Source organism: Populus euphratica, unplaced genomic scaffold, assembly GCF_000495115.2.
Source record: "Populus euphratica unplaced genomic scaffold, PopEup_1.0 scaffold476.1, whole genome shotgun sequence".
Taxonomy (NCBI): domain Eukaryota; kingdom Viridiplantae; phylum Streptophyta; class Magnoliopsida; order Malpighiales; family Salicaceae; genus Populus; species Populus euphratica.
The window spans coordinates 43344-58005 of record NW_011500354.1 but is presented as its reverse complement, the minus strand read 5'-3'; the positions used below and the strand labels follow the sequence as shown (position 1 = coordinate 58005).

At 35.3% G+C, this 14662-nt stretch overlaps 2 protein-coding genes across 2 annotated transcripts; one reads left to right on the top strand and one right to left on the bottom strand.

Annotated features, from left to right (window-relative positions):
* Window positions 1-68: 68 nt before the first annotated feature.
* On the bottom strand, window positions 69-1691 carry LOC105113982 (Plastid-lipid associated protein PAP / fibrillin family protein). Its single transcript, XM_011010357.1, has 4 exons — window positions 1408-1691; window positions 1146-1269; window positions 860-1039; window positions 69-481 (listed from the first exon to the last, which is right to left on the bottom strand). The coding sequence occupies exons 1-4, from the start codon at window positions 1624-1626 to the stop codon at window positions 291-293; spliced, it is 714 nt and encodes a 237-aa protein (XP_011008659.1). The 5' UTR covers window positions 1627-1691; the 3' UTR covers window positions 69-290.
* Window positions 1692-1944: 253 nt separating this feature from the next.
* Window positions 1945-10547, top strand: LOC105113981 (uncharacterized). Its single transcript, XM_011010356.1, has 4 exons — window positions 1945-2666; window positions 3396-3491; window positions 4456-4510; window positions 10049-10547. Exons 1-4 carry the CDS (start codon window positions 2323-2325, stop codon window positions 10454-10456), a joined length of 903 nt encoding a protein of 300 aa, XP_011008658.1. The 5' UTR covers window positions 1945-2322; the 3' UTR covers window positions 10457-10547.
* The last annotated feature ends 4115 nt before the right edge of the window (window positions 10548-14662 follow it).

Here is a 14662-nt window from a genome sequence, read left to right as displayed (position 1 = left end):
TCCACAAAACATAATGAGTGATGACACAGTAGTCATTCTCAAGCTCGCTCTCCAAGTACTCCATCAAAGAGCTCAAAAACCTCTCTTCCTCATCGATTACTTGCCTCAATGATGTTAACTCACAGCTCTTAGGCTGCTGCTATAAACGATTCTTTGTTGGTACATGAAAAAAAATCTCATCCCAGTTTTCACAAGCAGCAAAGTAAGCTGGTACAAAAGATTTGTTGTCCTCAACACAACGTAGGAATACAGGAAAAACAGAATCTGCAGATATGAACATTTCGTATAGTCTATTTGCGTCTTTGAAAAACAAACAGAGAACCTCTTGAGCCCTTTCCCAACCTGATCTTCTCATCAATATAAGTGATCTTCAACTTAACCTCGCTTTCTCCACCATACTGGAACTCCAGTGATCCAACCTTCAGTTGAGGTGCCTCAAATATAACTTGAATCCAACAATCATCCAAGGCTTTCAGCCTACCTGCAATATGCACAAACGTTGAATCTAATGTTTTGACAGGATCACGTAGACGATAAGAAACATTGCATCCCAATGTCGAATCAAGGTGAGACTTAGGCCATAAATTGATAACACCAATGTCGAATCAAGGTGAGACTTAGGCCATAAATTAATAACATTGTTAGAGAATAATATAAATTATATCTTAAAAACTTATTTAATAGCTAAGTTTTTAAGTTGGGATATTTATTTGATAGAGTGCTAAAAAATCATACATTCATATCTCACAACTCTATAAATCATATCTTAGACCTCACTAAGAGTTTCATAGCAGGACAATGCCATGCCATATCTTTCAACTCAGTTTTCGTTCGTGGAGTAAAATGAACATGGACCTACCTTTCAAGGATACCTCTCCATCAAGGAACCCCAAAGCAGAAAATGAAACCTTGTTTTTGACAGTATCAGGAGCTTCAACAGTCTGGATCATTTCCTTTGTTCTAAAAACAAGACGGCCAAACGCACTCCTGTAGCCACCTCCAGGGGAAGTTGGGTTCGAACAGTATACCACATCCCACTCTGAACAAAACCATTTGATTAGTAGTTAAACTAAACCAAACCCTTAACATAATCATAGATGAACATTTTACATTACCAAATTTCCTAGTACAATAATTGAATTTACCTCCAAATATAAGAGGACATCTCACTGGTTCAGCAACACAATATTTCTGCAACTCTTGCGCAACTCGAGTTACTTCTTCTTGTTGTTCTTTAGATAACAAAACCCCCCTGTCCGTTTCTGTAACCTAGTTTAAAGGATTACTCAGTTTCAGAGACAACAAACCAGAAAATCCCAAACCGTTAATTTCTACATGCATATATACACTCTTATAATCAATTACAAGTGATAAACACATTAAAAAAAAGCATAAATGGTATCATACCTTAGAAAGAATAGAAGCAACCAAATCATCAGGTCGTCCAGTGAGGACTTGAGGGTCAGAGACCGAAACAGAACACAAAATTGGTGGGATTCTGCTCCTTCTACACTGAAATGAAAATGAAACGTCACTGGGGTGTTTTAAGTGAGAGATTAGGAGCTTTGTTTTGCGTAATTCAGGGCCTCTGAAGGAAGATAACAGAGCCAAAGAAGAAGAAGCCATGGGGGAGGGAGAGGCTGAGCCTTGATGGTGTTACGTGCTCGTTAGATTTTTCTATTTTTAGTGGATGGCTAAGAATTTCGGTGGATTTTGCCATGTTAGCATGGAGATGGAGTTTAGGTTCCACGTGGTGCTTCCCTATTGGTTTATAATCCGCCACGTAAGTAGATTTTGTTTCCCCTGCGCTATCCACTTTTGTAATAACTAGGAAGGTAACTTGATCAACCCATGACTCAAGCATTAAGATAAATATATTATAGACAAGGTGGTAGATTTGATTATAAAATCGGATTTTGCATTTGATGCGATGAATCTATTTAATTTTTCATTGTATTTTTCCTCTTTCGCTAACATTGCATAAAAATATTTTCGATCCGAAATCTTCATTTTCTGAGCTACCAAACACACCCTAACCAACCAACGCCCACCTCACGCAACAAGACAAAATCCCTTGCATGCTGGACGGCAAGGAGACCCATGGAGTACGGGAATACATATCACGCCTCAACACTTTCTTCCAAGTGGCAGAATCTTATCCTTTCAATCTCTCATCACATCTAAACACTATACCAAACCCAATCACACGCCGTTCAAAATCCATCACGCTAACCACCGCACGCTTTTTTCATACACAGTGAGAGGAAGGAGGCGAATTTGTACGGACTCTTCCTTTTCTTCTCCTCCTCCTTTCTTCCAGTGATGGCGCCAAGAAAGAAGGCTGAAGTGACCAAACCGAAGCCGTCGCCGACGCCCGCGACTCGGAGGTCGGCTCGGATGACTAGGAGCGCAGCTAAGCGACTTAATGCGAGGTTGACTGAGTTACCTACCGACGCGAGGAAGAAGAGAAAGCAAGGGAAAGCAGAAGAGAGTAAGAAGAAGGTGAAAATTGAGACTGAGACTGTAACCGCGACTTCTACGGAGGCGCAGGCGGAGGTCAACTCGCTGGAGGAGGAAGAAGAAGACGACGAGGACGAGGAGGATGCTAAGGAAGAGAGTACTTGTATTGGTGATGGAGTCAATAAGACTACTGTGATCGAACATTGGTGAGTGTTTTATTTTTTTATTAGTTAATCTCTTATGTCTGGTTTGCGAGAAAGTAGAGGAGAAAACTAAAATGTCATGATAGTGGAGCTAGGGTTTGGTTAGTTGATTTCTGTTTGGTTTCTGAGAAAGTGAAAGAAAGTAGAGGAAATTGAATTGTAATTTCGAGCCTCGGGCTGGTTCTTTCATTCTCTTTGTTTTTTGTTGTGTGTTTTTTTATTGAAATTAGCAGGAGTAAAGTGGCCTTGTCATTGTTAGAGGATTAGAGGTTTTTGTTGCTATTGTTAGTCGAAGTTGTGATTAGGTATTTGGCTTCAATGAATTTTTACTCTCCCTCTCTAGCTTTGATTGTGTTTGGTTTCCAAGAACTTGGGGGTGGGTTTATTTCGAGTAAGCAAAATTAGGTTGGTAACTTGGGTGTTGATGTCTTAGTTCAATCAGTTTTGGTCTTTTTTTGAGGTTTTGATAAATAAGAAATAGGAATATTGTTTGTATTTAGTAAAAATTCTATTTGGCTGCCCAAAAAGGAAAGGATTGAACAGTAAGATCCCATCCAAGGAGATTCATTGGAATTGCTGGTTTTTTTTTTTTCTTTAAATGCGTGTGGTTGTTTACTAGGAAAATGGAAAATGGAGAACTTAGTTCAATCAGCGAAGTTACTTATGCTAAAAAAATGAGACTTATACTGTGTCATGCATTTCCTAATCCGTATGGTATGTTGATTCTTGCAGCAAACAGTGTGATGCATTCAAGACTATAGCTATGCAGGTGAAAGATGGTTTGTTGAGTGCTTTTCCTGGTACCCTGTGTTGCTTAATCCTGAGAAGGTACTTCTGCTGAATTTTGTAACTTCTTTACAGAGCTAATAGTTGAATAGACTCTCAAGATTCTACTTGGTTTGCCAAAGCCAATAAATTCTTTGATGCTTTCAATAATCTGACGCTTTGTGTACACCTCAACCTCACACACTTAGGGAAAAGGCGGAATGCACCTAGTCTTAAATTTTTGTGGTAGGAGCTTTTCAATAACACAAAATGTTTTGCACTCGGCTCAATTACTTATTTTTTGCTGCTGTAATTGATGTGTATTCTTCGGGATAAAGAAGCAGATTCTTATCTAGTTTTAGAAATTTGTCGTATCATGACATTTTCAACAATTTAATGCTTTGTGTACTTGGATGAATATCTGGTAGTGCTCTTGTAGTCAGTACTCCCTTATGTGGGTGAAAAAGCAGATTCATGGTTAGTTGGCGTGGCTTATTTTATCAAGGGCTTTTACTTATTGCATGGTGTAAAGGATCTAATTTTGAGCCATTTCCTATTTTGGCTATTTACCATGTATTATTTGAAATTGCAGTCAAAATCTTGGATGTTTATGCTGTTTATTGCATATGTCGAAGACAATTCGACTTCTTGTGAATCCAAACTTTATACAATTCTGTACATACAAATATACGCATACATGTGTGGACGCAAAAAAGAATCATGGAGATTGACATTGATGTGGTTTATGATATTAACACCAAAAACCTTTGATGGAAGCACATGCAAAGATGCTTATCATTATTTTACTAGTCATGGTCAAAGTTGTGTTCATTTCCTGGTTGTAACTAAGTGATTGTTGCTGATGTCAGCTGATAAGGTCTTTGATAACATAGAATACAGACAACAAGTCTACTTTGCAGAAGATTATCTGAATATGCTACTGACATATTGTTTTGTGTTTTAACTTTCCTTTTTCATGCATATTTTCTATTTAGTTGATGTTTTTCTCTGATTGTCAACAGTCTAGAAGGGGATGCTTTGAAATACAAGAGGAGGGCGGGGAGACATTCATTAGTCTACTGGTAAAACACAACACCTTAAATATCTATTAATAGCCAATTTAGTTCATCCATTTGTGCTGTATAGCTGATGCATTTCATTAGTTTGATTTTGTTTCAACCTCCTAAGACCTTTCAGAAAGGGCTAAATTTATCATGCTTGTAGAGTTTACATATTTTACAAAGATCAAGTGCTAAATGGTTTCTTGGAAAAACTTGGTAGTTCAATTTTAAAATACCTGGAGATAACTTTGTCATAACCCATTTTTTAGTTATTCCTGAAAATTTATCTTTTTTTCTGAAAAAAATAAAAAATAATAATAGAAGGAGGATTGAAAATGTGGTAAAAGCTAGTCGAAGAAGATCCTAGGTACATACAAAAAATTTGGTTGAAATTTTGGATAAATTTGGAGCATAATTATACCCCAATGTACTCAAAACTGGAGAGACAATATGCATTTAAGGTCAAATTAAATAGTTATTGAACAAATTTACATAAAATTAAGCATAAGGAAATAATTAGATTTGTAATAGGTTAATTTGATTTGATCATAGGCCAAATGAAAAGTTTAATTATGTTCAAGAATTAATCTGGGTCAAATTAAAGGATTTAATTAAGTGTAATGACTTAATTATATTGTAAATGAGTTAAATTAATTTTATTAGGGGTTTAATTGGTGAAAAATTATGTTTGAAGTCCACTTTTGGCTTAATTAAAAAGATTGGAATTTTAAGAGATCAAATTTAATTTTTACCACATCAATTGATTCAAATCAGGAGTAAAATCGCTAGAAACAAAGTTTTGGAGTCAATTAGGGGTTTAATTGAAAAAATTCACAGCTAAAGACTTTTTTGAAAAAGTCGCCAAACTCTAAGGACTCAATTGATTGAAATCAGGGGTGAAATTGAAAAGAATTAAAAGTTTAATGGTCAATTAAGAGTCAACTTGCATAAATGCAAGACTAAGAACCATAATAAAAAAGACAGAAATTCGAGGTTGATACTAAAGTTCAACGATGACAAAATTGCATAAAATCAAAAGTTTAAGGTTAATTAGGGGTGCATTTAAAAGAAATCAAAAGCCAAAGGACTAAATTGAACTTTGATTAAATCCTTAAATTAAAACCTTAAAAGCCAAAGTGACACCATTTTATTTAAATGAAATAATGTGTTTTGATCAAAATAACGTTATTTTTTACCCAAATAATAAGAATAAAAACAGGAACCAGACAACATGTCATCTGGTTCCTGTTCATCTTCTTATTTCTTTTCACCTGAAAAAGTTGTCGGGGTGACTATTTTTAGGGAGATTTAATGTTTTATCTTTTTATCAAACTAAACAAACTATACAACATTGTGATGACTCGACATTTAACTACACCATGATATGGTTTTTTCTAGCCAATTGACACCACAACAGTTATGGGGCCGACCCAAAAAGGCCAACTGAAAGAGCTTTTAACTACCAAAATTTGTCAGTTCATGATGACCACTTTTAACCAACCGTCGAGATCCTCCCAAGCTGAATAAAGGGCCAAGATTTGTCCATAATAAAAATAATATATCTCTCTTCCACTCCCTCTAAATAGGGGTGTATTCCAGACATTGAGTATAAAGAAATTTGAGGGTATAAAATACCTAATTTTCTTCAAAATTTTTGAAAAAAAAACATTTTGTTTTCATGATAAGCTGAATTCTAAAAGCTTTTCAAGTGTATTTTCATAAAAAACAAAAACTTGCACCTTTATTATTTTTTAAAATGTAAAATGGATATCATAATCAATTTATAATTATCTATTAGGGTTTGATCAAAATATAAAAAATCCTTCATTAATCAATTTGTTTACTTTATGATTAAAGTGTTAGGATTTAGCTGTAGACTTTAATACTTAGAGGAATAAAATTACAATGTCGAGTATACTATTAGATATTAAAGATATAATAATAATAATAATAATAATAATAATAATAATAAATGTGATGCTAAAATTTAGAAATTTGAAGTAGTTATGATTTAACGTAATAAGATCTTTTACAAAGGGATATTTGCCTTAAACTTTAGAAAAGATTAATAAACAGAAACGTGATCTAGAAAAACAATCAAACAACAATGTAACTTATCTTATGCCATAACTCACTGTTGGGTTATTCCCAAATTCAATTCTTTTTTTTCCAAAAAAAATAAAAAGAAGAAATCCAAAATAATGTCATTTTAAACAACATTATTCTTCTTCTTCTTCTTCCCTTGGACATGCAACAGGGAAAGAGAAGCTTTTTTTTTTAAAAAAAAACTGATTTTCCTGCATTTTCTCTCTCTCTCTGCTGCTGCTCAACTTGACCAAATCCTGGCATAACCCATACCTCCCTTACCTTGCCACCATAATGAAACAGGATGGCAAGCCATGCCCCGACCACCTTTCCCTGCACTTGGGTAGGGCAAGGTGACCCTTTCCTTTTGCCTTCTATAATTACAGGAGGAGAACAAGAGAACAGGGGGGCAAAGGAGAAAACCGAGGACAAGAAACAAAGGGTTTTTAAAAGAGAAAGAGATTTAAAAAAACAAAAATAGAGAGGAGATTTTGGAGAAGTGAAAATAGAGAGGGGTGGTGGAGATTTTAGAGAGGAGAGTTAAAAAACAAAAGGGAACGATTTGTTTTAAAATAGAGGACGAAACTAGAGAGGAAGAGAAATAAAGACCAAAGAGAGAGAACAAGGGAAGAGTAAACAAAAACAGATGAAAGGGAGGAAAAAAAGAGAGAGAGATTGGTGTCTCTGCATAGAGAGGAAGAAGAATCGTTCCTCTTCGCGAACCATCACCTACCGCCACAACGCTGCCACTGGTAGCACCGTCACTGCTGGAGAATAAAAGGAGAACAAAAAATAGAGGGAAGGAAAAAGAAAACAGAAGAAAGGCGGAAGGAAAATACAGAGAAAAAGGAAGAATAACTAGCAGCGTCCTCTGTAAATCATCGCTAGTCCTCTTCGCCCATTGCCACCGTGAACCACTGCTCAGTCAGCCGTTCCTCTCCCTTCCTCCTATTGTTCTTCTTCAATATTGTTCTCCACTGCTCACATTACATGTGAATAGTGGATAGTTCTCCAGCGTTCTCTGGGTCGGGTAGCACCGGCCCAGACCAAAATGGGTGGGTTGGGTCCAGCCCATTCCAAAAAAAAACTCCAAAAAATTCTTTTAAATTTTTTTGATTTTCCCATGTGTTTTTCTATCAATTTTGCTTAAGTTTGGTTTGTATTTTTATATTATAAAGACACAAATTCAGTGTTAAAATACCTGGTTTTCATCAAAATATTGCAAAAAATTATAAAATGAAAAAAATGTTTTTGTCTTCATGCATATCACCAAGTATATCAAAGACAAAAAACTCGTCGTATTTTCCCACAACAAAAGAAGCAAAAATATGTTTTAGCATCTATTTTGGCTTTTATAACAAGTTTATTAAAGCCAAGAGAACAAGATTAATATTTCAAAAATACCAAAAAAATACTATGTTTTCTTTTAATATCTAAGATTATGAATTTACATGTAAAATGTATTCCTGATATTGAAAAGGTAGTTTTTTTATAGATATTAGAACGGTTAACTTTTTACTTGATAAGATATAAATTTCCTTACCAAGGTATACTTTTCTTAAATCTAAGATAAACTAATAATTAGACAACATGACACTACCTTAGCTTTTATCAGACAATCAAACAATGCAGTTTACCTTAGGTAAAACATATTTAAGGTGCTAATGCTTTTTTTTTATTCAATCAGTCCTCGTATTCGATTTCTGAGACCGGTTAGGGTTTCTAGTGATTATAATATTAGGTAGCGACTCTTATTTTCTCATTCCACATATAAAAGACAAGAAATCCTTGTCTTCCCCATTTCCTGATTACTTCAAACTAAAAAAGTGGAAGATCGCCGCGATATTGTACTTGTGCAACATCTTAGATAGGATATACTAGAGGTGATGCGTTTTTTTTTTGTACAACCAGTCTCTTACTCCAATTCTTACATATCATAAATTTTTAGTAACCATGGCATTAGATGGTGATTCCTGTACTTATAACTATAATTTTATGATTATCCTGAACTCTTTTCAGTACTCTTAGGAGGTAGACCTGCTGTTCTCGCGGACAAGCTTAAATAATAAATTGCTTATTGCTTGATGCTAGAGGTCATGAACCAACAAATTTCATGAATAACCTGATCTCTGGAAGCCTAAACGAGTCTAAATCTAACGCACCATTTTCTTGTAGTCTTGAAAAGAGAGAACAATGGTTGCATGAACGAAATCTGCATGCAGTATCCACTCTTGTATCACTGAGGGGTAAAACTTTGCATTATTATATTGCTGTTATATTTGATAATTTTATTTGTAATTTTGGACTAAAAACTAGCTGTTTAGTCTGGGAGTCATTGGTAAAATTGTACATAATTTACAGATATGTTATCTCTTGGGACATGGCTCCACATTCAAGAAGCATTTACATAATGTTTGAATTTACAAGATCAGTCAAGAGTTGCTTCCTCTATTTATTTCAAAAATTTCTCTGACATACTTTACTAAACATTGACAATATCCTCTGCTAGTGCTTGAAATTATCTCTTTTTTGCTTCATCTTTCAACTATTGCAGAACTTGAAAAGACCGTTTCGACCTCTGAAGGGACTTGACATGGATAAAGTCATCTCAAAGATAATCGACAGGGTCGAAAGCTCAACCAATGCATCTGATTGAATTTGATTGGAGTCTAAAGAGTGTTTCTGTGGGGTTTAATCAAAAGCTGACCTAGTTAATTTGCTTCAATGGTTCAAACCTTAGTACTGATCATAGCTGTTGATTTTGCATTTCCAAATTTTTCTGTTCTGATTCTGGTTAGGAGCCTTACAGTCATTTTGGATTATTCTTACAAGTTCATATGACGAGCCAACATGGAAGGGCGAATTCATGTTACTGTAGTTCTTCCATGTTTTAACACAGCCATTGAATTAGGGAAAGTTGTGGTGCGCTTATAAATCAAACCCTTCATGTTCTTTGTTTCAATGTTTAATCTTGTCTTGATTATTGAGCTTGATTTTACATTTTCTCTTATTAATTTGATTTGATTTGATTTTCTTATTCTCATTTGAGTATTCATATTTCCTAATTTGATTGTTACCATTAAAATACTAGTCCAGATCTTTTCTTCTCTCTCAAATTGCAGCCAAATCTTGGCAGCATGAAAGAAAGTGAACAAAACTGGGATTATGCATGATGAAAAATCAAGGGATGTTGATAAATCATATAAAACATACCGTGGAAAAATTTCAATTTGCAATCTATCAGTAAATATCAAATTATTCAAATTATGTTTGCCCCCGATTAGGGTTCAAGCTTCATTTCGAACAGTGATCAGGGGTGGATACAATCAAAGGAAATACAAAAAAAATAAATAAAAACAATAAATTGATTCTTGTGCTAGCCTCGTACTATCCAGTTCCCATTCACTCCATTTTTTTACCCGGTATTTGTTCTGCCTTGTTCTATTGCTTGCCTTTTAAAAACCCATTATGCAGGCAAACAATCCGATAACCACGGTTGCACCAGCAACATGCATACGTGAAGAAGCAGCTTTTGCAGGTGCAACAGCTGGTGCTTCCTCAGCCACTTCTGTATCAGCCTCTGGGGAGTCTGCGGGTACATCAGCCACTGGCCCATCAGCAGCCACTGGCCCCTCGGCTGGTGCTTCAGTTGGTGTAGATGGTCCCTCCTTGGATGGTGCAGGAGCCTTGGAAGGAGACTTGGTGGGGGATTTGGCTGGAGTCTTGGCAGTTGGAGGTGCAGCTGGTGGAGTTTTAGTGCTTGGAGCTGGAGCAGGTGCCTTCTTGGGAACGGCAGCAGTACCAGGTGGTGGTGGTGGAGCCATGTTCTCAATCCCTGGAGTCTCAATAGGTTCGCTGACTTGTAGCACCGAGATGTTGTAAGGCTGCGAGTAGATGGATTTCACAAGTGATGCAACGAGAGGAGCACCTTTCATTGCTGAACCGAATTTGATTCCCTCAGCAGTTCTGCTGATATTCAGGAAACCTTGTCGATTATCTGCAACACCACTAGCTTGGTACAATGTGGTAACGATAGTGCTGGCCTTTTGAAGTTTCGAAAGCTTTATTTGATCATAGTAATCAAGGATTACATGTGCACTCAAGATCTTCTTTGCAATGTCTAAGGGTCTGCCAGAGAGTCCATCGATCGATCCGTTATCAAGCACAAGGACAGTGATGGTTTGGCGTCTGTTCATTTCCTGGGCAAGCCCGCTCTGGCTGAGGAGATCATTAAAGTTTGCAAACTCAGGGTATTGTGCAAGGATCTTGGTGATGTTGAAGGCTGAGGAAGTTGAGATTAAGCACAAGAATGCAATGACGAGGAGAGAAGAAGCCTTGGAATCCATCTTTGCCAAAAAGATGAAGCCAAAGCCTTCCTTATTAATTATTATCACTTTCCTTGTGTCTGAATTCAAAGCTGATAATGCAGAGACCTTTATATGCATGTAGAGATGTTGACCAGAAATGAGTGGCCGGGCTATTCATGGTCGAGAATGAATTTCTCAATCTACAGATCAGGATGTGAGGTCTTGTTATGTAGGGGATGAACAAAAGAGTGGATAACTTTCTGTAGTTTGACAATGTCTTAAGCCAGCAATGGCAATGACAATATTGGTTTGATCATACTTGAATTTCTATCCTAATTAAGGAGTTGAACAGAAGAGGAGCAAATTGTGGAACAGACATGGAAAGTAGCAAAATTTAGGTCTAATAGGCAAAGAAGACATCCATCTTTTAAAACGCTTCCAATATTCCCTTGAGCTAGATTTCTTCACGTACTTAATTCCTACAGATTCAATTTATACCTCATCATCTGATAGCCTTTAACTTCAGTCCTAATCCCTTATTCTTGCTTTACATGACTAATTATTATGTTCTCTACTTTAATGCATTGATTGTGGCCCTTCTCTAGAATTCTTCAATTGTGTCTTTGCATGGGCAATTAATAAGTAAATGGGTCACTATAAAAGGAAAAAAGAAGGTAAGGGCCTATACATATTGTTTTCCGCAAGATTACTTTCCTTAATTAAGTCATTAAGTTAATGATAAAGACATGGGCGGTCGGGTATATATACCTCAAAGGACCAATCAATCTGTGCAAGACATTTATGTCAGAACAAAATGGTAGCATGTAATTAGGTACATATCCCTTCAAGTGAGTCTCCAAACTCTCCTTTTGATCAATATTCTGTATGCTTAGATCATAGCTGCACAAATCAAATCTCATCAATATTTTTAAGACCCGGCAGGTTTACTCAATAACTTGTTAGTTTAGAGCTTGGCCCACAACATAATTTTTTCTCAAATCAAGGTGGATATTAATTTGATCAACTCTGGATAAGTTAATAAATTAACTTGTAATCTAGTTTATATAAACAAATTAACTCGATGTTTGAGACACATCAAGTATACTTTAATGATTTTATAATTAATTTTTGTTCAAAATAATATTGTTTTAGAATTGATTAAACAATCCTATATCTTGGATTTTGAGCGGGTTGGATCATGACCGCGAACCGAATCTGATAATCACAATTACACGACTATTAAATCATGAAACTTTTTATAAAAAGAGAGAAGAATGAAAGCTAGATGAGCAAAAGACTCTTGGAGACATTTCTATTAGTCACCACGAATCTAAATTTGATGTCTCTTGTACAATTTCAGCATATGAGAACATGCTGGAGTTATCCCAGCTATAATATAAGATGATTAGATTCTCGTGATTGGTATTGCATATGACAACTAAATAATATGGTATATGTTGGGAAAACTAGGAATAATCGGAGTTTATAATTGTTTTTTTTCAAATTCAACTAAGGGATACAACATATATATAATAAAGAACAACTTATTCTTGAAATACAACAAGATTAAAGGAGAATTATTTGAAAAAAACTCACAAATATTGACAGTCCTGTTTTCTGTCAAAATGATCAACTTCCACACCACCAAGCTTCAATCCAACCGTTCATAATGAAAAGTAACGTGTGTAGAAGCTTCTGTCAAAATATCAACCCGATTCAATGGTGAACGAGTTGGAAATAGAAGTAAGAACACAGGTTGCTCTGCTACCTTTTCTTTTTTTTTTCTCCCGGTTTTCTTCTTCTCTCTTGTTCAATTTTGCTACTATGTCTACAGTACCCGAACCATTTTAATTTAAAGAGGGTAAGCTGCCTCTCTTTTTAATTAATATGGTAGTCCCACTATCACATGGTACGAAACCACACATAACAACATGCAACACTATACAAACAATTTTCATAAAGATTATGTGCTATTTCCCTAATGTTTTAAAAATAGAAAAAAACTACATTGACATTAAACAATCTATGCATTAATTATAATTGAGAAAATACATGAAGCAAAATCTACAGATCAAACTAGAAACAATTTGCTCAAAAACATAACAGCTTTCGATCAAATTGTTAGGGTTTGAAGATCAACATGACATATAAAAGGTGATGTATACTCTTTAGCTTTGTTTTGATTCTCATTGGGATTTGGATAAAGGCAAAGCCTATTGATAAGGTTCATGGAAGTGGTGAAATTGTCCCACCCATCCAACCAAAGCCCCTTTGTAGCTAGAAAATAAGGATTAAAAGGAGGCTGAAATATGATAAGATAAAAAAGAAATAGGAAAATCTTTGATGATCGGTTTCTGCTGTCCTCCAAGATTCTAGCAAAGGCACAAGCAGACAAATAAATGATTGAGATCCTACTTGGATATGGGAAGATGATGCATCTTACTGACAACTAAGCTCCTTCCTTTACAAATTATTCCTTGTCCCTTATCCCCTATCAGCTTTTTTATTTTTTGCTGGGTTTGCAGCCTACAAGACTTCCAGGGGTCAATCATACGTATATTAGTAGTGTTTAGATAAATGTGCGTTGATCATCTGGTGACTCATCCAACTAATATCTTGTCCAGGTTTCATGATAAATTACAATAAATTGAATAAGAGTTGATACAATTAAATATGATTGATATAATAAGTTAACTCTTGATTTAATGAATTTTATTAAACTTAGATGAAACCCGGTTTAATTTTCACAAATTTTTTTAAAAATAATATTATTTTTTAAATATATTATCTTAATTTAACTCGGGGTAATCCTCTTGCTTGGAATGTGTTTTATAACTATAATTTAGACTACTTTTAAGTTATTTTTCATATGATACTAAGTCCTTTTCTATGTCAATTTTAAACAAACCATCCATATATGGGTCCTTAGACACGCAATATGGAATTATAGACGTATGATGATTCTCTCATACTCTTTTGCTTCCTGGAGTGCTTGTTTGAAGTATAACAGCTGTGCTTGGAAGCATCTAAAACCATAAAGTCATCTGTGGTGCTACAATATTGTTGAGAGTCTATCCAGATTTTTATGAAAAATGGTATCCAGATTTTTATGAGAAATGGAATCCCCATTTCTCCCTCCTTTTCTTCTGAAGTTGACATCTCTTTATCTATGCCTAAAGAGGAACAAGAGCAGCAAAGATAGACCTTCTTGTCGAGGGTTTGGATTGTTAAAGGCTTGCAAAAAGTTTCAATAACATCACAATGGAATCGCTGTTCAACTTTATGGTTTTATAAAGTTTGAGATCGAGTTCAGGACCACAGTATCCCCTGTACGCTTACTCAAGGCTTCATGAAAACACAGTCCAAGGCTGCAATATTGTTTGCCATCCTCTTTTCTTTTATTTTTTTCTTCCTTCGTTTAATAGCTAGTGACTGATGATCATGCGAAAAGCCAGTACATAGATTGATCAATTTTTGCAATTTTCTTTAAAATTTCCGCTATATTGTCAATTACTTATTTAACTTGAAAATTTAAATGGTTAAGCAATCTGCTAAAATAGTTTAGTGAACATGCACACCAGCGGCTCCATCCTATTTAGTACACATAGAAAATGGATTGTAAGATTAATTTAAATAAAATATATCGTTAATTAATTTGTTGTTGCTTATAAATATATTTAACTTGCAACCTTTTTTTTCTTTATAGGTTACGTCTCTTGTATGTGAGCCAAGCCCAATTGAGCTGTTTGTAGAGTCAAGACCATCAAAAGGAGGTGCAACA